This window comes from Chrysemys picta, chromosome 8 (genome assembly GCF_011386835.1).
Source record: "Chrysemys picta bellii isolate R12L10 chromosome 8, ASM1138683v2, whole genome shotgun sequence".
In the NCBI taxonomy this organism is placed as follows: domain Eukaryota; kingdom Metazoa; phylum Chordata; order Testudines; family Emydidae; genus Chrysemys; species Chrysemys picta.
Genome location: NC_088798.1, coordinates 99075438 through 99099064, shown reverse-complemented (window position 1 = coordinate 99099064; position 23627 = coordinate 99075438). Strand labels below are relative to the sequence as shown.

General features: G+C 41.4%; 2 protein-coding genes and 1 long non-coding RNA gene across 6 annotated transcripts in view; 1 reads left to right on the top strand and 2 right to left on the bottom strand.

The window, feature by feature from the left end:
- Positions 1-614: 614 nt before the first annotated feature.
- Positions 615-5877, bottom strand: TXNDC15 (thioredoxin domain containing 15). Its single transcript, XM_024103672.3, has 5 exons — positions 5653-5877; positions 4602-5077; positions 2862-3025; positions 2051-2181; positions 615-1025 (listed from the first exon to the last, which is right to left on the bottom strand). The coding sequence occupies exons 1-5, from the start codon at positions 5729-5731 to the stop codon at positions 829-831; spliced, it is 1047 nt and encodes a 348-aa protein (XP_023959440.2). The 5' UTR covers positions 5732-5877; the 3' UTR covers positions 615-828.
- A 2-nt stretch (positions 5878-5879) lies between these two features.
- The window catches only part of LOC135973194 (uncharacterized), a 22518-nt gene continuing 4770 nt past the window's right edge, over positions 5880-23627 (top strand). The window contains exon 1 of the long non-coding RNA XR_010589905.1: positions 5880-5946. This is a non-coding gene — a long non-coding RNA (uncharacterized LOC135973194). The remainder of the gene's footprint in view (positions 5947-23627) is intronic.
- C8H5orf24 (chromosome 8 C5orf24 homolog) overlaps positions 18757-23627 on the bottom strand; it is a 24285-nt gene continuing 19414 nt past the window's right edge. For 2 of the 4 annotated variants that reach the window (XM_005309443.4, XM_065555029.1), the window contains 2 exons: positions 23125-23555; positions 18757-21207 (listed from right to left, as the gene is read on the bottom strand). In XM_005309443.4, coding sequence (XP_005309500.1) covers positions 21167-21207; positions 23125-23551 — 468 coding nt within the window. In that variant the 5' untranslated portion in view covers positions 23552-23555 and the 3' untranslated portion in view covers positions 18757-21166. Of the gene's footprint in view, positions 23556-23627 lie in introns of all 4 variants that reach the window. The other 2 variants (XM_005309441.4, XM_005309442.4) reach the window with 1 other exon arrangement.

Genomic DNA, 23627 nt, shown 5'->3' with positions numbered 1-23627 from the left:
TCTACTGTAATCTTTTCCCTTTGTGTTACTGTATCTTGTCTTAGTGGAAAAACACCAATTTGAATTTGTTTAGTGACCTCTGTTTAAAATGCTGGATGCCTTTATTTAAGGACATATAATATCCTTTAACCTTTTATTTTGGCTTCTCCCTTCTTGCAATAACATGAACATCTTCCATGTAGGTTTACACCTATTACTAGTAATTTCTGTGGTTTTCTACAATACACATCATCTATCCATGTATGCAGTTTGAATTTGTAGTCATGGGTCTTGAAAAGGAAAAACACATTAAAAGGCTGAGATCCCTCAATTCCAAAATAATGGAAGTGGTTGTATATTATTGCTGCCAAAGCAGTACCGCTGGCTGTAGAACTCTTACTTTCCCTATAAAGATCATCTGCAATATTTCAACGTCCCACTGTATGATACTACTGATAACTACAAGTTCAAAGTAAAATTTTGCAACAAATTAACATTATTCCTAAAAAAGTGAGTCAGTTTATTAAAAAACAAACAATCTTCATAATAATTATTGTTTTCTGATATTTACACAGCAAGGATTTGTAAACCTGTTAATACTTCCTAAATAAATAAATAAAAACCCTTCTACTGAATCTTTTTGTATTTGTTTACTTAATTACCAGCAGTTTGACTTTACACATACAGTAGTTAATGAACAAAAGTGATTTTATTATTTATTATAAATTAACTAATAAGATTATAAATTACAACCATCTAATTCACTGTACAAGTTTATGCAATTTCAGTTCACATAAATTCCTGCTTTATCTGTAGGCATGAAGTGTGTTCTCACGTCACTATCTCAACTTATTCCTGATGCTCCTGCTCTTGTCCCGGTATTAGCCAACGAATGCTCTCAGTCCGAATGGTAGCATACATAATAAAACTAACCAGAAACAATAAAGAGAATAAAAGTAACCAATCTATTCCTTTTGTTAGGACACTCGGTAGAGGGCCTGCTCGGTCTTCCTCAGTTACCACCACATCATTCTTAGCTTCTATTCCTGAAAGAAGAAACCAGCGATAAAAGCTGCTAGCAATAGGCATTTTTTAAATCTATGGGTGATTAGTTCATTGTAGGAACTGTATTCTCATCTCCAAATTAAGCAGCTTGTGCTACAGGACTTAACACAACTCTGGTTCATATAGTCCCAGGATTTTACTATATAACTATGGGGCATCTGCTCATGCGTTTTAGACAGTAGAGCAGCACAAATCTGTTTTCAGTGACCTATGCAATCAGTTTTCCATTTTCAAACTGTCAAAGTATCTTAATACATATTTTCTTAGTACTGTGTCATTAGAAGAGTTTTATTCTCCCCATTCCCAGTGTATTCTTTGGTAGAAGTACCAGCTAGGGAATCTACAACAACAGTAAAGGTAATCCTACTTTAATAACGATTTAGCAGTCTCTTCCATTAATCTGTCACAATACTAGTGCATGTTCTTTCTTCTACTCTCATAAGGCTAATTATGCTGTTGGAAGAGAGAGGGGAGCTGGGTAAACTCAGCCCATGGAGATCAGAGCCTGGACAGCTGATTCCCAGGAAAACTATTCAGGGCTCCCTCTGCTCCTATGTCCACACCAACATAAGAACTAAGGCTGCCATGTCCCCCACCTGTTGCCTAGCCAACAGCAATGGGACATAGGAGTCTGATCCTTTCCCCTCCTGGAATGTGGAGATAAGGGTAGTACTCATATCTGTCTAGAACTATTCCCGAATAATCCAGGACTTCAGGAGTGGGGAAGTGCTTGATCCTCCTACTTACACTCTCTGCCTGAGCTCCAAGCACCCTCCCCCACTTTCCACCAAAACAGCTTTCGATAACTGGGCTGTTTGCTTCTACCTTGTCCTGAAATTCCACTCAGTGCTATAGTGACTGAATAGGAACTTCCTAAGGCTCTGTTCCTGGCAGCAGGAAGGCTCTAGGAGGCCCTAATATACCCTCTTAAAAAAAGGGAGAAGTCAGTTTGAGGCAATACCTGATCCTGACCTTCATAGTTCTGCATCAAGTTTAGCCTACATACCTGTCTGATTAAAAATGAATGCTTTCAGCATTTCCAGGGTTCGGTCTGTATGATTAAATCTGGCCATGGGTTTGGCTCCTTGGAAAAGGAGGATATTAGGAACGGCCACAGTTCCAAATCTGGTTGATAAACTGAAGGAAATAAGTAGGTAAGAAATGAGGTCACAATAGAAGAAGGAAAAGCCTGCTTTACTAAATTAACATTTAATTTAACTCAATAACAAGAACAAGGCCACAACTATTTTCTTATGGCATTAGGGAATGTTTCACTAGTGAATTTAGGTAATACAAAATTCTGCAGTGGGTTAGTGCATTAACTTTCATTTTGGAGACCCACGTTTCAATCCTGTCTTAGGGCACAAGGGTCTTGTTCTTGTCCTTTGAGGATGCACTGTGAAGTGGTCAGAGAAATGGATGTGGCATATTTTACAGTCTCTGCTCAGAAGAAACCCGGAAATGAATTTGCATGTCAAGATTTAGATGAATTAGCAGAGCCCAGCATCAATCTACACTAGGTCAAATTTTAGCCAGTGCTATTACTCCCTCATCTTGAAGAGCAAGATGTTCATGTGAACATTTAAGAAAATATTAACTTCATTATCAAAAGATGAATGAGGGAGAAAATTGCCTGAAGAAAAACTAAAGGAAGTAAAGGCAGAGTCAGAGGGGCAGAGAACTCAAATTTACTCAGGGAGTACATATTACTCCATCAATACATTTTAAAAACATAAGGTTTGTCAGAATCAGAAACAAAGTGCTAATACTGTAGCATGTGAAGCTTTATAAGGTGAAGTGTATTTATTGCAAGTTACCTGCTATGCTGAGATGCATCCAATGCCAGGAAGTTTAGAGTTGGAAATGCTCGGGGCAAAGAATTAAAATGAGGGGCCAGATTGGCAGAGAAGCGACACCAGGGTGTATAAAACAAGACTAATGTACAGTCACTGCTGTTTGGGTTTAAAAACTCCATCAGGTCCTGTGAAAGAAAACATGCTGATTTAAAAAGGAGGGGCCAATAAAATATTTAAAAGGGTTCTATTACATATCATTGCATAATACTTTGGTAACAGATTAATTTCAGGAGAATACTGTAGTACCATCATAAGCAAATTTGAGTTGGCATTTCAGTCAGAAGTCTGTTTTTAGCAGTATTTCAACAGTACATAAACATTCAAACAAAAAAAATTTAGTCAGACCGATTTTAATCCTAACTGCATTTTTCAAATGTAAAAATCTCCTTGGTAGACAAATAATACTTAGGGGATTATTGCTAAATAAAAAAGGCATTTTTTCATTCTTTCCTCCCTTACCTAAGAGGCCCTACTCCCTGGCTGCAGATGTGTAATGTAGGAGCTGAATCCTGTTCATCAGGAAGTGGGCCTGACAGCTCTGAAGGGAAAGTTAGGAGATCCACCACTTCATTTCTTCTCTAATACGGGAATTCCAAGCCTTAACAGGGCTAAGAAGCTAATTTGTGGGATAAAAGGGTAGTGGAGCTGTTCCAAAAACAAGACAAGTGAAGGGCCAGAAGAGAAAGCGGGAGATGAACAAGGATATGAAAGGAAGTTACTTAAGTCACAGGACAGAGAACTGATCAGGCTAGGGAATCACAGGCAAGGATGGTTTGTGGAAGGGTAGGAAGGAAGGCAAGCAAGGACCTGGTAAGCTAAACTTATTCAAATAAACTGTGCCCAGGCCCATGCTCCCTTCTGACTCTCTTTATTTCCCCAGCATTTGGGGGAACAGAGAGAAACCTCTATTGTATGAACCAGACTCAAACTGGTTCTGCTACCCTATAGTTTGGTCTGGGGTGATGTAATATCTCAAATACTTAAACCAGTCTTTAAGACAAAGCTGGGAGCTAACAAAGGGGAGAGAGACTTGCTGTAGCCTCCTGGGAACAAGAATGCCTTACTGAGATTCTAACAAGACAAGCTGCTTTTTAAACTATGGGCCAGTTGAAGGATTTTTAAGGTGTCTCAATTATTTTCCATACTTAGTAGAGCTGGTCAGAAATGTCAAAAATGAAATTTCAACTAAAATTTTTGAAAAGTTTCCATTTTCCTACCAGCTGTTATTCATAGTAATATTTATCTGAAATCTGCTTTTTTTTTATTTCATTTTCTACCCTCTCTTTAAGTAAAGCCACCTAAATTAGAATTTAGTGGAAACAAGTGCTGCAAAGCATTCCTGCGGAAGGAAATTGGTCTAAAGAAAAAAGCGCTGCAGAGAAGCTGGCACAAGTCACGATGGGTTCCGTGAGACCCTTCAGACTTGGGGAACATAGGCATGGTACATAGTGGAATTGAATATCTTACTATTTCTGTATTTCAAAACAATATGGAAAGTGCACTGCCCTGTATGCTAACTCCCCTCCCACCAGCACACTAAACACTTGTTTTAAGTTATCCTTTTTGTGCTACTAAACTCACAAGGGCAAATACTGGAAGGATTATAGAGTTTCTACCCAAATGCTACATATATTTGTGTAACACCTACCCAGGTATCACGATAAACATAGAAAGTAGCAAACAGAATGATTTCCTACTTACTTGCGAAACATTCAGGATTTGTAGCGTGAAGTTTCTGATCCCGGTAATATTTCTTTCCTCACAGTTCACTTTGGGAGTTTTTACACTGTCTGTGCTATTAGATTCCTCAGCTGGTGAAGCAGGAATAGCCTCTAGCACTACATTAGTGTCCCCTGCTTGTTCTTGAACATGTGAACCAGGCTGTGATAAGTGAGAAGCAAGGCTAGTCCCCACACTACATTCAGCATCTTCTACTGCTGCATCGCAGGTGCCAATACCGAATTCAGACATGCGTTTGTCCTTTGCTTCTCCTGGAATAACTGACAGCACCACAGACTGATCAGCAGGAATCCCACTACCCAGCATTGCATCAGCAATTTCTGCAGTCTTGTACTGCACTGGCGCCTGAGGCTCTCCAGTAAGGGCAGAACCACCTTCTGTGCTAAGAGGTAGGGCAGTTTCAGACAGTGGGTCAGCATTTTCCTCTGCTGCTGCTCCTATAAAAGTAACAATATTTAGCACCTGCGTTCAGTTGTAGCTTTAGCTTCTTTCAGGCTACTTTTTTTTTTAAGGGATCAGCAGTTTTCATGCAAGTGAGGGTCAGGGGGAGGAGAACACAGCGATAACCACCACGGCCAATATCTCCTGCTCTTAGAGTTCTATTACTTTTGACACCTGGAGAGCCCTGCCTGACAGCAGGGAAGAGCCCCACACAGACGAGCCCCTACATCCAAGCAGAGGGCAGCTGGAAGATGAACGTGTCCTGTCCCCTCCTCCTACCCCTTTACTCAAGAGGGCCGTGGTGCAGTTTAGAGGAGCAGGCAAGAAGGGAGCCAGCCTGGGGCCGGCTGTGCGACCCTCCTACCCGGCACAGAGCAGTGGGAGAGGGCTGGTACCAGCACCGTGACCCTAAAACCTGGGTCAGGCCCGGGAATGGTGGAGACAAAGACACCTCCCCCCCAACACACACAGGACGGTGGCGAAGGGGAGCAAGAGCGAGCAGGGCTGGCGGATCAGCCTGGTTCCCTCGGGCCGGCCGGCCCGCTACGTGGCCTCTCCCCCGTGCCCTCACCTGCCAGGAGGCTCCCGCTCAGCCAGGTCACCCAGAGCAGCTGCCGGAGTCTCCACCCGGGAGAGGAGAGAGCCCGCATCCTCGGGCGGGAGAAAGAACGAGCCCAGCCGGCCTGCGTCTCCACTGACAACCACCGCTTCCGGCCGGCTCCTCACTCGCTTCCGCTACCGGGGTCAAAGCTGCAGACCCAGAGCTGAAAGCGCCATCTTGGGCCTGGGCAGCGAGGCCTCGGCCGCCATCTTGGGTTCGGGCAAAGGATCCGTAGGGTCTACAGACTTCAGCCAAGACACGCGGGTCAGTCACTGCCCATCACGGCCGCTGTGCGTGCGAATGCCCTATCGCATCCCTCCCGCGAGCGCCCGAGGTACTCTGGCCCCGCCCTCCCACCGCCTGCATCCCGCAGCTCCTCTCACCTTAGCCGGATGCCCGCCAACAGGTGGCAGACTGTCCCCGCCCTTCACAGCCACTCCGGGCCTGTTGGTCCAGCCGTGGCCTAGGGTGGCTGTAGCCTCTGGTCCTGGGCTGGCCTGTAGCGGTTGTGTTCAACGTTTAGCAGGGAGGCGAGTGTTTTTCCATCACCCCCGCTTTGCAAACATGCCATAACTAATCCTCATAGACAGACCAGTAACGCGGGAGGGTTACTCGCACCTTACAGATGGAGAAAGGGAGGCCGATCGGCTGTAGCACTGGTTCTCAACCAGGGGTACTGGGGGCCTTCTAGGGGATACATCACCGCATCTAGCCTTTGGCCTAGTTTTACAACTACATAAAAAGCACTAGCGAATCGGTGCAAACTAAAATTTCATACAGTGACTTGTTTATACCTCGCTCGAGACTATACACTGAAATGAAAGTACAGTATTTATATTCCAATTGATTTAGTTTATAATTAGATGGTGAAAATGAGAAAGTAAGCAATTTTTCTGTGACAGTGTGCTCGGTGGGTGTGTTGTTTCTGTAATAGTGTGTATTTTTATGTCTGGTTTTGTAAGCAAATAATTTTGAAGTGAGGTGAACTTGGGGGTTCATAAGACAAATCAGACTCCTGAAAAGGGGACAGTAGTCTGGAAAGGTTAAGAGCTACTGCGTCAGATGATTTGCTCAAGCCCAGAGCAAGAGGCACGGTCCGGGTACAGAACTCAGGAAGTCTGCTACTTAGGCCCATTAATTTTTCACTAGTTTAAGCATCCTTCTCTTATTTTATGAGCCAGATTAGGTGACTGGTTAGTTTAGAAAACTAAAATTACCGTTTAGTGTGAACTTTCACCCAACCTAGGTTGGCAGGGATGGGAGGGGGGGAGTGACAAAATCCCTCTCAGGGATGGTTTAGTCCAGTCCTTCTCAAAGTTGGGCCACCGCTTGTTCAGGGAAAGCCCCTGGCAGTCCCGGCCGCTTTGTTTACCTGCCACGTCTGCGGGTTCGGCCGATCACGGCTCCCACTGGCCGCGGTTCACCGCTCCAGGCCAATGGGGGCTGCGGGAAGCGGCACGGGCTAAGGGATGTGCTGTCTGCCCTTCCCGCAGCCCCCATTGGCCTGGCGTGGCAAACTGCAGCCAGTGGGAACCGCAATTGGTCGAACCTGCGGATGCGGCAGGTAAACAAACCATCCCAGCCCGCTAGGGGCTTTCCCTGAACAAGCAGCGGACCGGCTTTGAGAAGCACTGGGTTTAGTCTATTTCATAACTTCAGTAAATAATTCAGTGTTGGCTTTTGGTAATTGTTGTCTAAAGAGGGGCTAATTCCTTTTATTTGCATATAAGCACAGCTATCTGCATTTTTAAAAAGACATTGACTACACCTACATACTATTTGTAAAATGCATTTCCATCCCAAGAGGCTGGTAATGTAAATACAGGACTATGACTTCACCACAGAAGCAAAAGGAGGCAGTAGTGTCTTACACGGGAGACAACCTGATTAACACAGAGTTATGAGTTATCATCCATAACAATTTTAGTCTTCAAACATTAAACTACTCCTCACCAAATCCTTAAAGTAGATAATCTTATCATCCCCATTTTATAGATAGGAAAGCTACTAGAAATTAAACAATTTGCCCAAGATTACAGCAGTGGCAAAAAAGAATTAAAATTCTGTTCTTGCATCCCAGTCCTCTGTTCTGACTGAGCCCTAGACCACTGTTTCTCAACAGCGGGTCCATGGATCTCCCTGACACAGTTTATGAAGGCAGCAAGCCAATCCCTGATATCAAAAAAGGTTGAAAAACACTACACTAGACCATTCTATCCTCATAGCAACATGGACACAAAAATTAATTGTTAAATCAATTTCTTACTCAAACCTTCACTGTTGCATACCTTTTGATCCTTGCCAGAAGCCCTCCTCTAACTTCCATGCAAGCATGCAAATAGGGCAGTTCCATTAATTTATTTGTGCAGTCTTTTCACACAATTAGGGAAAATTCAACTGACTGTTGTTTATTACAGCGTGTTTCAGAGCAAATGCAACACTAATGAGAAGGCTTAAAGACTTGCCAAGAGTGTGTCAGCTGATGCTGCCATAGAGATCAATCGACATTTTACTATGGACTTAACTTGGATCAGGTCCAAATTTCTGCAGTGAGAGAGAGGTGGCCCTGTGGCTATGACAGGATGTTTTGATTGTATGGAAGCTTATACAGTACATGAGCACACAACATGCAGTTTATTTCAAAAGTGTGCTTCATTGTAGCACAATATCACAGTGCTAGACTCCAGCGGTAATGAGTGAAAGTAGCAGGGAATATTGTTTACCAACTTCCCAGCATGGTAGAAAGATATCAGGCCTCCCCCTTGAGCTATGGGAACTCAAGCCCTAGTTGCCCTTGGCCTTCCAAAGCTGAAATGCTGGCTTCAGTGGAACACTAGCACACATTTATTTGCCATCCTGATCAGACACAGTGGGTGATTCAAGCACACCAAGCCAGCCACAGGTAGTTTTATAAGGACAAAAAGAAGAACAGGAGTACTTGTGGCACCTTAGAGACTAACAAATTTATTAGAGCATAAGCTTTCGTGGACTACAGCCCACTTCTTCGGATGCATATAGAATGGAACATATATTGAGGAGATAGACTAACACGGCTGCTACTCTGAAACCTGTCATTTTATAAGGACAATGAGCCAACCTGCTGTTGCGGATTGTGGGGGAGTTAGGGCCCTGCACCCCTCTTCCCGAGATTCACTGCGACTCTCAGCCAGCCAGTAAAGCAGAAGGTTTATTTAAGGACAGGAACACAGTCTCAAGCAGAGCGTGTAGGTACGACCAGACCCCCTCAATTAGGTCCCTCTGGGAGGTTCAGGGAGCTTAGACCCCAGCTTGGGGTTCCCTGCGTTGCACCACCCAGCCCCAACCGAAACTAAACTCCCAACTCCTCCCGCTGCTCCTCTCCTTTATTCAGTCTCCCGGGCAGAAGGTGTTAATTCTCCCCACCCCCGTTCCTGGCTCAGGTTACAGCTCAGGTAGCTTCCTTCAAGGGAAGTCCCACATCCCCACTGCAACCCCCCTGCAACATTCCCAGGTCAAATCTGCCCTGCTCCCTGCTCCGTCACACCTGCTACAGCCTGCTTTTTAAAATTCTATAAAGGAGGAACAGACAAGCACATGTGCAAATTGAGCATGTCACTCCTCATTTAGCAGACCATCAGTAAAGAGAAATTTGGTAATTTTCCTTTTTGTGGGGATGAGGGAGAGGGGGAAAAGGGGTAGTATTCTTGCCAGAGAGTTACCCCCATTTGGGTTGAATGCAGGGATTTGCCTACACCCCACCGAATTTGCCCAACACCCCCCTCCCCAGTTTTGTGAACTAGTTACATGCAGTGTTGCCAATTTAGTGATTGTTCCAAAATCTGAATTGAAATTGAAACATTAATACACATTTTAAAAACATATAAAGTGTATGATAAAATACGTGCATTTGAAAAGTATAATAGATTTGGAAAGTATGAATATAGACTAGCTTCCTTATACAGCTGTTGTTTTTTATGACAATGTCAGTGCATTCATTTCGGTGATGTTGGCCAAGCTAATAATTTCAAATGATGATTTGTAAGCAAAGTCTAAATGAGCTCTCCCTGACAGCTAGTGATGGGCTGGGGGGAAAGGCTTCAGGACCAGATTGTATTTACATTCACACCTAATCTACCTAGGTATCCAGCAAACAGAGCTGTGTTGCCCAAGTGATAGATTTTGGCTGGGGTTGGCTTACAAATCACTTGAATGTGTGTGTGTGTGTGGGGGGGGGGTAATGAAATGTTATTCTTATTGTATGAGTAAAGGGCAGTAGAACTGTACTTAGCCTGTGCTGATTGAGGGCATCAAGAGAGAGGGTGGGGACAGGTGTTTTGCTTGATGGTCTGCGTAAGTCACAAGTACTATTTGACCTGCCCCTCTCCATTGTTTGAAGACAGAGCTGATTAGGTTCCATAGATAGTCCTTTGTTTGTTAAGTGACAGCTGAAATCACTGATAATCAGGTCTAAGTGCTTAGACCTGCTGTGGGACAGTATTTCTGTGGAAGAGACAGCCCAGTGTGCACTAGCAGCGAGGTTCCCCCACTGAGAGCTCAGCTCAAATCATTCATAGCTGGGTGGAACCTCAAGAGACCAACTTGCAGACCTCACAGTGGCAGGTGGCAACAGAAGCTAACGGCACAGGGCCATTGGCAACAGAGCGATGGAGTGAACGGTGGCACAATGAACAACAGTGGACAGAGCGAACAGTGAGCAGATGGAGGAATGAGCAAGGTGCCTTATTGCCTCCCACCTGGGAGGTGAACTCATGTGAAAGCGCCTCTGAACTCAGTCTCCACTGACCAAGGACAACACCGGTGAGTGTTAATGAGGCTGTTAAGAATGCTGGAGACACAACATAGTTCATGCAAACAAACATGGCTGTGGCATCATACTTTCTATTTAAGCAAGAGATACCACACACTACAAACTGGAGGCCAATGTTAAGTGTATTGTCACTTGTTCATCCTGAAGTTGAACACTGGTTCCGAACAAGACCAGCAAATGCTCACTATCTTTGTGGCTAGAAGCATGTGGTGCAACAGTGAAAGACTCAACAGTTGAAAAAGTGAAGCACTCTCTCACCACATTCAAAAAATTTGCATACATGGCTGATGAATGCACCGATGCAAATGAGCATCAAGTATTAAGTCATTGTGTACATTATCTTGAGGTCAGTGGTAGGCCAATAGATACATTTCTAGATGTTCAAGTTATAGAAGATACATCAGCTGCATCTGTGACAACCCACATATTAGAAGAGTTAAATGCTTGTCAACTGGACCCCAAACAGATGGCTGCTTGTGCATTTGATGGAGCTGCAAACCTCTCTGGAAGACATGGTGGAGTACAAGCTTTGCTCAGAGAAAAGTGTAACCCTAATCTCTCCTATACACACTGCAGAGGCCATCTACTCCAACTAGCATTAGTACAAGCTGCAGACTCTTCAAAAGACATTTAAAAAGCTATAAATATAATGTCTTCATTATATTCTTTTTTCAGCAAGAGTCCAAAAAGACTGAATATCTTGGAAAATATAGAAGATACACTGGGACTGAAGTTCAAATTAGTCCAACCTGGGAAAACCCTCTGGCTTTCTCATGAGTGATCCTTGGCTATTGTCTTAAAATTACTCCAGCTGTTATTACTGGCTTTGGAAAGTATCTACCAAGATAGGATCTAAGTAGTGAGGCTGTTGGATTACTTTTGCTACTTTGTTCAGAGAAGACTATTGCCATTCTCTCTCTTGTAAGTCTACTGTTGAAACCACTTGGGTCATTAAAGGCATCTTCTACAACAGTAGTAGATCTTTGTCCAGCAATAGAAGCTACATTTGGATCAATCAGAGAGTTATCCACTGAAAAAGTACTGGAAGAAGCAAAGATTTCAGTCCAGAAGTTGACTAATGAAGGCATTTATATTGAATCCTTAAGTGAAGAGGACAAGAAACGTTTGTTAAGACAACTGAAAAAGTACACAGCCTTGATTCTTAAATCTACAACAGCGACTTCTAGATTCTACTCAACCTCTATGTAGCTTTTACAGATCCCTGTCCTATAAAACACTGACAGTTGAGTGGAGTGAGGCACTACCTGCAATGGGGCTGCCATGTGCTCAGGACAGAATAGAGAATTTGAACACAGAGTGGAATATCATACAACGAATGAATGAAGATTTGACTTCAACTTCTTTTTTATCATCTCTAGTGGCTCGACCTGATCTTTGTGCTATGTTTCCTGGGATGAAAGAAGTAGGAATTAATCTCTTGCTACTCCCAGTCACAACAGCTACAGTTGAGTGTTCTTTTTCATCATTGAATAGAATTTTGTGCTCTGAAAGGAGTCGCCTTCTGCCTGATCATGTGAATGAACTAATGAGCATATCAATTGTAGGAATGGAAGTACTGGACACACGAGAAGCCACTAAAGATGAACGCAATGCATTCAAGAAGTTTATTAACAGAGTTGTGCAAAATTATAAAAAGAAACCAGGACGGATGTAGATCAGGGATCGGTAACCTTTGGCCCGTGGCCTGTCAGGGTAAGCAGCCGGCAGGCCGGGCCCATTTGTTTACCTGCCGCGTCCGCAGGTTTGGCCAATCGCGGCTCCCACTGGCCGCGGTTCGCCGCTCCAAGCTGTGGGAAGCGGCACGGGCTGAGAGATGTGCTGGCTGCTGCTTCCCGCAGCCCCCATTGGCCTGGAGCGGCAAACCACAGCCAGTGGGAGCCGCGATCAGCTGAACCTACAGACACGGCAGGTAAACAAACCGGCCCTGGCGGGCTGCGTGCCAAAGGTTGCCGATCCCTGATGTAGGGGATGTAGTGCTTCATAGAAGGCTTGAGTAGTCAACTTTAATTTGTGTGATGATTTTAAAACATGAGTTAAATCTAATAAAATGGTCATGAAACATTTTTCAGTTTTTACTATGGTGCCATACAGCCCACCTTCACCCTCACTGTCTCACCCCTCATCGGCCCTGACTCCTCTTCCCCCACCCCCATAAATTCGAACACCCCCCCACACCCCATTTCAATTCCTGGGGAAAACATTGGTTGAATGTAAAGATGAAATCTAAGGATTAGCTACCTGACTCCTCCGGTGACAGAGTAGCATTTGGACACCTTCCTTAGCTTCATTTTCCATTGTTCCTTAAAATTATCAGCAGCATACACAAGGTGGGGGAAAGAAACATATTTATTAATGTTAACAAGACTACAGGCAAAAATAAGGACAAGGAATACAGATTACAAGAATGAACTATGTCCACCATATCAAAACAGGCAAAAGATTGTGTGGCATATAAATGAATGCAGATGTCAAAAATGCACTAAATAGAAATGAGACCTTGTCTTTATCAACTCCTATAGCTATCAGACATTTTACTAACCATCTCTTACCTAGTTTTGTTTCATGTAGGCAGTCTGAGTTTGGGAATTTTTCCACTTCCCATCCTTTACATGCTTCTCTCTTTCAGGAAGGATTAAAGAATCCAGCCTGGAGTAGATTATCCAGGAAACCGTATTTCTTCCTCATCATCACCTTGGTGAATTTTGGATAAGGAAACTGTGATTTCCAGCCCGACAGCTATTTCTTTCCCATACCTGGTTGAATGTGGGTTCCTGCCCTGACCTCTCAGCCACCAGTTTCTTCAAATAACTGCTGCTCTGCTTGGTATCACATCTCTGTCCCCAGTTGTTTATATTGCAACCCCTCAAAGTAGATGTGTTGCTAAAATGATATGACTATCATCCCTGTAGAATTTGCTTCCATCACAACAGAAGGGACAGGAGCTGTGCGTATATGTGAATTTACACACACATTACACAAGAGAATGGGATAGTAATCTGTATTGTGAACTAAACAAAATATTCCCCTGAAAGATGTGGGTACTCAGCACAATATCCCACACAAGTCAGGATAAATGTATTGTCCCAGTCTATGCATACATTTTAGGCAAGGCTGTTATTAAAGTTGCCTAACAATTCCAATTATAATACCCTGTTTTCAATTGCTTACAACTTTGCCAAGCTTAGACCATTTGAGCTGAAAGTTTGCATGCTGGGTGTCAGCCTCAAGCCGATTATTAATTATTATTATTATTAAATTTCAGCCAAACTGGTCCAGCCATTTCCACGAATGAGGGTAGGAAAAATTACATTGGTTTGCTCATGTTAAAAGAATTCTGGCAACCTTTTTTTTGAGAAGCTTTGGCACCCCCATGCTTTGTAGCAGGGACTTGAAATTTGTCAACAGGGTAGCCTTAGTGTCAAGGATAAGCCTTTTGTCATTCCCTGAGAAAATCCGCTGAAATCCATCCAAGTTACAAGCTTTAACAAATCAGTTTATACATCAGAGGTGGGGAAACTTTTTGGCCCGAGGGCCACATCTGGGAATAGAAATTGTATGGCGGGCCATGAATGCTCACAAAATTGGGGTTGCAGTGCGGGAGGGGGTGCGGGCTCTGGGGTGGGGCCAAAAATGAGTTCAGAATGTGGGAGGGAGCTCCGGGGAGCGAGGCGGGGAGGGCTCCAGCTGGGGGGTGCAGACTCTGGGGTGGAGCTGGAGAAGAGGAGTTTGTGGTGTAGGAGGGTGCTCTGGGCTGGGACCCAAGGGGTTTGGAGGGCAGGAGGGGTATCAGGGCTGTGGTAGGGGCATGGGAAGAGGCTATGGGGTGTGGGAAGAGGCTCAAGGGTTCAGGCTCCCAGCAGCGCTTACCTCAAGCGGCTCCTGGAAGCATGTCCCCTCTTTGGCTCCTACACGGAGGTGTGGCCAGGCGGCTCTGCACGCTGCCCCATCCACAGGCACCGCCCCTGCAGCTCCCATTGGAGCGCTGGAGGGGGCCATAGAAGCCAGAGTGTGGCCATGACGTGGCTTTTGGGAGCCGCGTGGAGCAGCCCCCGACCCTGTGCCCCAGCTGGAGAGCCAGAGCGGGGTCATGCCGTGGCTTCCGGGAGCTGCGTGGTGTGGCCCCCCGACCGTGTGCTCCAGCTGAAATGCCAGAGTGGGGCAAGCACCAGACCCCGCTCCCCAGCGGGAGCTCGCGGGCCAACTTAAAACGGCTCCTGGGCCAGATCCAGCCTGCGGGCCATAGTTTGCCCACCTGTTATATATGCTCTATAGAGATTTTGATTTTAGAGCCAAATTCTCCAAAGATTCTGTCCACACTGGGCATCTCCAGAAGCTGAGAATGTATCACTTGATGATTACCTGTTCTGTTCATTCCCTCCGAAGCACCTGGCATTGGCCACTGTCGGAAGACAGGATATTGTGCTAGATGGACCTTTGGTCTGACCCAGTATGGCCATTCTTCTTATGTAGGGGCTGAGTAAGACTTTCCCTGCAATTGCACTTCTGGACTGTTGTGGGTCATGCCAGAGCTGGGCACCAGAGTAGGGAGACTGTCTCTCCTGTGTTCTCAATGACACCCTCGACCCCATCCTTGCTGGGCCTGGGCAGTAGCAAAGAGGAAGCTGACTGATTTGAATGCATAGGGAACAAGAGCCATGGGGGCAGGAGTGAGGAGAAGCCTAGATTGAGACAAAAAAATGGTAGAAAGATTGGGACTGCAGGTTGGCACGGGGGGAGGGAAATGGGACTGGGGAGGAAATCTGGGGGGCCTGGACAAGGAAACAGAGAGCAGGGAGGACAGATTGGATGAGGAGCAGGAATGAGGGAGACGGACTGAGAATAAGTTGGGCGGAGGGAAGAGGGGGGCAAGGAGACAGATCTGAAAGAAATGAGGTGTAGGGGGAGAACTGGGATTGGATTTATTATAACAATTTATTATAATGTAATAGTTAAAACAATAAGGTCAAAATTAAATATTTCAGAATATGTAATAGGGCAAAAAAAAAATCTACTTTCAGATTTCAACTTTTAGTCCTGAATTAGAATAAAACAAAATTTAGAAATCTCTATTTCCCTGGGAAGGAATTTTTGTTTTTTTGACAGCTCTAGTTCCAATCCTGCTAATGACCCATGTCAATATGATGGCACCTAATGGAATTTGTTGAGAGTTTTTTCTGTTTGCTCTTTGAAAAACTTAGAAAATTACACACATACAAATCTACATTAAAAGAACAATACTGTATTGAGGTTGCAAAGTCAAGCACTCAAAAGTAAGGAAATGCCACACTTAAGATTGCCTGTGCAACTTTAAATTCAGTCCCCTTGTGCTTATGCATTGTGATAGTCTAATTACACAGGCAACTTTAAATCGGATACTTCCTAATTTTTGAGTGCTTGATTTTACAATCATAATACTGTTGTTTTAATGTAATTGTGTGTGTAATTATCTAAACGTGGTATTAACATAGAAAATACTTGAAACAGAGAGCACCAACCTACACATTGTTTACTATGTACATCACAAAGGACTAAATAATAAAACTCATTTTCACCATTATAGAAAGTTTTATTTAATAATTAGAACGGGCTTTTGTGGTATGCAAGGTAAATAGCATGTACCCTAAGGTTCTGAGTCAAATCTTTATAACTGTTTTGACATAACACTTAGCAGTTCTACAATGCTTTTCATCTTCAACGTGCTTTAAAATCATTAATTAGTCCCGCCAGCACCCCTGCAAGGTAGGCAAGTAATTTTACTTCACTTTTATAGCTGGGTAAATGAGGTGGACCTATTCCAAGACCGGAGAGAGAATCTGGGCCAAAGCCACATTTAGAATTTAGGAGCTTCCTGGCTGCCAGTCCTATGTGCTTAAACTATGCCAGTCTCTCAAATATAAAACAATATTCAACCATAGGCAGAGATCCTAGTAAAAATAACAAGCAAAGCAACAAAGCAAGCCAGCCAAGCCTTTATTTCTCACAATACAGCTTTAACGCTAGCTTCGGAACATTCTTAATTTTGGTCTCAATGTGAAAGGCGGCTCTGCCTAGCCACCATCTCACCATGTTTAACATTTATTATTTCCATAAACTCACTTGAAATTATTTGTATTGCAGTACTACCTAGTGGCCTAGGTCAGGCATCAGGGCTCCATTGGGCTTCATACTGCACAAAAGCATAAAAAACAGCCCTGCCTCACAGAAAAGCTTGGTATCTCACCAAGTAAATAATGTCTTTCTTAAAACAAAAGGACAGTCACCACTTAGAAAACTCTCCCAAGATGCCCTACTTGCTTAACAGCCATCCAAACATAGCTGTGAGCAGTGTCAAAAAACTGACAATCCTGGAGTCTCTCAGCATGAATAAATCATAATGTGGTTCTGTCGTCAGCGACTCTGCACCTGGCATTATACACTGCCTGCATATTGAGGGAGCAGACTGCTTTGCAATTCTTATTGTTCAATTCGTTATGTGGCAGAGAGAACACAATAGCCATGTGAGTGGTAAAGTAGCTCCCAGCACAGCTAAAAAGCCAGTATTGTCGTGTGATATAATTTATGAATGACTTTGTATTGTATACTTAAGGTCTTATGGAAAACTAACGGATTTACTCATTTTCCCCTAAGAATTGCATCTGAGAACTGATCTATACAATAAGATGTGGTAGACTGCCTGGAGTCTGACTCACTCTGTTCTAAATATATCCAATCGCCTTGAAAGCCAGGGCACTTAGAACTACCAGACCAGTTTAAGTCAATCAAAACTGGCATTGGTTAGCTTTTCTGAGTAAGAGCCACTATACTCCTTTGCATAGTCACAAGCTATAGTTTCTAAAATGATCCCTTCCTAGCCACATTTAGTGTTCTTAGAGTAGTTATTACAGAGTAAAGTATTTAGACTGCCTACACCCTCTCTGTCCCCAAAGTGCAGCTGCTTGGATAAGTATAGTCCTTCTTACTCCAGAATTACTTACACCATAGGAGCAACACAGGTTTTTGGTATTTTTCTAAAGGGTTTCCCTAACAGTGTAATTACCCACACTGGAATGTAGCCAGGACACAGGGATGAACACACCACTCCTACAAAAACTGCCATATTTAATGACTGGGACAGAAGGTTGGAATACTCCGGCTTACACTCAAAGAGGATGGCTTTGCCTCTCTAACTTTATAACCATTCATGAGACTATTAAATATTTGTAGGCAGGTGAAATCTGTTAGTCTTCTTCCCTACCTTTAACTTTCAAATGATTTTTCAGTGCAATATACAGACTATGAAAGTTGGTAAACTCACCACTTACTATTTCTTCCCCTTCCTTTGTATCTGTAAAGACCACATAATGTACTGTTTTAAACAAACAATAGGCAAATATTTCAGTGCTATGGTTTTGGTTTTTTTGTGAGAGTTTTAAATATAATCTCAGAAGCCAAAACTAATGAATACCACACAAAAATAAACTGGTACATGCAGCCCAACTCATGAGCAACTCTAAAATAACAAATTGTCATTCACATGCAGTGAAGAAAGGGAAAATCAAAAAGGAAGTACAACGGAAGTTTGCATAATGTTGTTATAAACAATAGTATAAACAGAGCTTTTAATCTATTTATGTACTTATATGACCCCTCATGACTGTCATATTTAAGCATCAACAGAAGGATAATTTCAAAGTTATGAAAACTACCTTGGCTACATTTTCCATTTAATAATAAAAGAGTTGCCATTTCTCTATTTTCTAATAACTTGCAATACAAAGTGGGATTTTTTGTTAGGCCACAAATCTGCTGGCACTCGCTTATAAAGAACACTTGGCCATTTATCACTAACAAATATAAGCATCAGCTTAGCAAATCCTGTACCGAAGAAAAAAATTAAGTCATATGGTGACATCCCTGTGGGGGTGAGGAGGTGGGGGGGAGAAATCTGATGTAGTTAAGAGGTCTTTCCTCTCGCTCGCTCTCTCTTTAAAAAGAGCTGAAAATATATAATGTTTGGAGCAAAAGGAAAATAAGAATGGATTTAAAATATAATCCATATAATAAATGGCGTAATATTTGCAGTATCAAATTTAGATCACTTGAAAACATGAATGAGTAAAGCAGAAGGAAAAGCAACATCCCTACATTCACAAGAGATGAATTAATCTAAGATGAATTATTGAAAAGTAGCTCACAATGCTGCCACTCCATCTTCTTTAGAAAGAGAACAACCAAGTTTCAGAATGGTGTAAAACAAGAATAAAATATTTGGTTTGAATGTATTGACTTTATTAATAAATATACATCCATATGGTGATGTAAATACAGATCATGAAGACTACTCCATTCCCATACACATAATTGCACATGAGTAGCTCAAGTTCATGGACATAAAAACAAACAGCATCTAAACAGGCTTTTTACAGCAGAGAACAGGGTGCTGATATTAGATATTTATTGGGTAATTGTCTCCTCCAAAATAACCTGTGGGAAAAGCAAACTGTGAAAGATTAAGGAATCAAAGTGGTCCAAATTACTACATGATAAGCAAAATCTTCCTAACAATTTATCGTATCATCATTATACTTGCAAAAATTTGAAAACACAGATTTGCCTACATGAGGAAAATAATCACTAGGAAAAGGCTCTAGTGTCTACTAGAGTTCAAAAACATATTTAAGCAATGTTAAAATATATGTATAATAATAATAAAGGGAACAAACTTTTGTGATCAGAAATGAAGTTTGCAGTTCCAAGTTTTTATGATTATGATCCACTGCTTTGTATTTTTAATTTTCTGTTGGAATAGCATTGAACTTTACTGTCCATGTAGTACAAAGAACAGCAGAGTCACAACGAAAGTAACTTCAGACACAACCTTGAATTGCTCTGCCTTTTAAAGCTCTTCAAAATGGGGGGGGAAAGTGAAGTTCTGATCTCAATTACTTTATATGTTGCAGATAAAGGTAATTCTTTCCCCAAACATATCACTCCACTGACTAGGTTTGGTTTTGTCCTGACTGAATCCAAAGAAAATTTCCAGACAAAATGAAAATGTATTATTTCGGAACAAAGATGTTTAATGGGTCTCGATATATGAAGTGGTGTGGGATTAATTAAAAGCAAATACAATATATAAAGAATGTGTTGTTTTAATGACGGAGCTAACAGTGGATATTTAAAAATGCCATTTTAGTATTAAAAGTTAGCCACTTTCTGATAGATTTTTTTTCTTGACAATATGTGCTGCTAGCATTCTGAAAATATACAGTGCAAAACTTCAAAAATAGTAGCAAAATTATTGAATTCTAAAGTTTATGTAAATTTAATTGGAAATTGAATAGCAGTTACTGGATGTATTTTAAACAATGGCTTTTGAGTTCTCTATTACTTAGGTTTCACTTATGTATAAATAAGACATTAGAAATGTGATATTTAAAAAAAAATCATTAAAAACACAAAACTTGACATGTAGATCATTTTTCTCAACAGTGTTAATACATAACAGTAACCCTATCTTATGAAGAGCAGTATTATTGTACATAATATAAAATTAGCGATTTACCTTACAAATAATGTTTTCATACTATAGTGGAAAAGGCCAGTTTTCCCATTGATAATATCAAAGTATGGGCATTAACATGCTGTTTCAGTGTTTGTCATGACAACAGACAGTGTTACAAAAAAAGCACAATATATTCTGTAGATTATATATAATAGGCAAAGCAAAAACATTTGACGATTCCATTCGTATTTCATTTTGACTTCTTGACTTCTCTCGCTTTCTCCCACAGCATGGCACCAGTAAACTGCAGTTATGTATAAAATAAACCAGAATGAGGAAGTGCCCAGCATTGCACTTTCTGGTCTCATTGCCAAATCCAAGATGCCAAGTGGCCCTTTACAGATGCCATGAACACATTTTTCTACTTTAGTTCATCCTTTCACAATTGACAACATTCATTCTTTTTACTGGGATTATATTTCATCTGATATTAATAAACACTATAATGAATATAAATTGTTTAGATGATTTCATTATTTCATCCACATACTTGAATACAAAATTCATTATTCTAGTAGAACAATAATACATCTGCATTATCTCCTGACACACGGCACAGCACCATTGAGTAGATGCACAAGTGAGAAACGAAACGGGTGAACAGGATAAACAGAAGGAGGTAAGAAGTGGCATTATTCGAAGGTACATTGGTGACATGCAAAGTGTTCCTTGCCAGCGAGGTGTGACACTCCTGTAGTTATTACATTCAGCTGAAGAAGACTGCTTTCCAGGAAGAGTTCAGGAAACCTAAAGCAGCCTTTTGTTGAAAAATCATCTGATAAAACAGCCAATATAACACGTATCCTGAGGGTGAATTAGCTCATGTTAGCTTTTTGCATGTATCAGAAGTTACACCATTCTGAGAAAAATTACTAAGAGTGTCATATTTTTCAGTTTGTTGAGGAACAGAAAGTGTAACTTGACTTTACAGCTTCAGCATGGAGAAACTATATTTTAGTAGCAGTTTAGCTGCCATTAGTTTACACATTGAATAAGGAGCCATCCAGTATTGTTGAGGTTCATTGTCTTAGTTGCCAGTGCATACATAGTCCCCCAATCACAATTCAACACACCTATTGTAAAGTACAGCATAAAGTCCAGCTCATTATGTGTTAGGCATCACTGGAACACCTGAAGGCTTGCTGCTTTTTTCCTGATAAAAAAGGTATGAAACATGACATCTGTTTCTTAAGTTGTCATTATTGAAATCAGAGTTGTCATCAAAATTACAGCAAGCCAGACTTTATCTTACAACAAAAGTATTGATACTGTTCATTTTCAACAAAAGCTCTAATTAACCTGAAAGATTTCGGTTCCCAGAAACCTGCAAACATTATATAACTCCCACCGGTATTTGAAGCTACAAATTCAGTATAATTTTAAACTATATTTTAAACAATTTTATGTAAACTTTCTTCCAGAATTAAAAGCTTTAACTCTAGCAAGAGCTATTTAGAATAAATATATCAATATGCAATATTGAGGAATGTTATTTTCCAAGTATAGGTGGGTGTGTACATATTACACACACATGCACACGCGCACTTTTTTAAACCACACACACCCAGTTGAAAATGAAACTGGTTAGATGCAGGAAAAGTTTCAGTTTGAGTCAGAAAAAGATATTTATAGTTAACAAACATAGCTTTTCAACTTGCATGCATAGATTAATTCCTATGAAATGCTTTCTATCTGGGGTCTGGCAATTCGGTAAACTGCATCCTGTTTGAACCAGCTATACAGTTTGCTATTCTGAATCATGAAAATGTTATCCTTTGGTAGATATATAAGCTTCCATAACTTAAATAAGTATAAATGTTAAACAATGGGATAACTATTCCTGGAACATCTGGAAAAACGAAATCTGAAAAGCTGGCAACAGTGTAAAAAAGTTTAATCTATAAACATATTAAATTAGTACTTTAAAACTTATTAACTCCTGCCATCAAAGCACATACTGTGAAGGCAAAAAACAGCTTATGTAGCTATTTACAGATTTAAGAACATACTGTGTAATATTACTGTCTATTCAGTTTGTTACTAGAATTAACAGTACTTATTTTGTAGTTATTTATAAAATATATCAGATTTTTAATTAATTATTTGCAGTTTGGTATATGCATTCTCAGGCATTTTTAAAATTATACAGCAGAATCCTGTAAGTAGCATAACTACAAGATCTGCCATCACTTAAAGGCAAATTAGCTCATGTTTGTAAGGCGCTTTTGAAGATGTAAAGCGCTGCATACATGTTTATTATTATTATTACACATTTTCAAAAAATATTTTTGGAACATCAGTGAGACCTGCCAATGCTACAATAGAGCAAATAAAAACTGCCTGAAATTAGCACTTTTAAAAAAAATAGCTTTTAAAGTTTCAAAATATTTATGAACAATTGAGGTCTGTATCAGGTCTAGCAAAAGTGGAAAATTTAATTTGCTCTCTATTCACAAAACCCACAGACATTTCAAAACTGTAACAGATCCTTACTTGTAAAATAGTCCAGAATTGTTTGTTTCATCAGTTATAAATTCTTCTGGACAAGATCTTTATTATGGCCTAGGCTCACTTCATAGCCAACAGCCAGATAATGTTTTCCTGCTTATTTCAATTTCTTGGTGCATAATCACACAATTAAATTTTTCAGACAATAATTGTGAAGCTCAGGATCTGAGTATTACTTTAAGGAAACACACAAGGGCATAATTTAAGAGTTTACTTATAAACCTATGTAAAAAACAAAAACAAAGCAATACCTATGCCCTTTCATGCTATATTAAAAATTAGTGGACTGCACGTTGGACATAAGAACAAAAAATAAAAGTTGGAAAGCCAAAGTTATAGAAATATTACATAAAAATGTGAGAAACATGCCAAGACTCAGTTTAAAAAGGATTAATTAGGAAATACTATCTAATTCCTTTCTTTCACTCATTGGGTTGTTTGACTTTGCTACTAGTTTCACCAGCAGCATGTACTCCTCTGTTATGCACCATAGGATAGGGAAAAGCTGCACTGCCACAAGTATAACTTAGATTTGCAAGCCGTGATAGAGCTTTAATGCTACCTGGAGGTCTGCCTGGGCTGACTTTGTATCCTGCAGCTTTAGTTGTACCCAAGGGTCTGCCTGGACTTGTTTTAAATCCAGCTGCTTTGGTGGTCCCAAGAGGTCGACCTGTGCTGGTTCGGTACCCCGCTGATTTTGTGGTCCCCGATGGCCTTCCACGTTTACCGGATCGGTTGAGGTTTTTCTTTTTCTTTAGTTCATCTTTTGTCTCTATATTCCTGCCACTTGTGGCCTGCAAGTGTGTTTCATTTAACGTGTCTTGTCTCTGGCATGCAATTGGTTTGTGGCTGACTGTGTGGCTGTATTTGCTTTGCTGTGTAGAATACAAGTCAAACTGATCAGTGGATCTCACATTGTCTTCGTTAAGGCAAGAACTCTTGCCAGTCCCACAGAAAGCTGTATTACTGCTGGCAACAGGATGCATCATTTTTCTACCAAAAATAAAAGACAAATATGTATAAATATATAACATGACATCGTTTAACCAAAAACTTCTCTTTTCC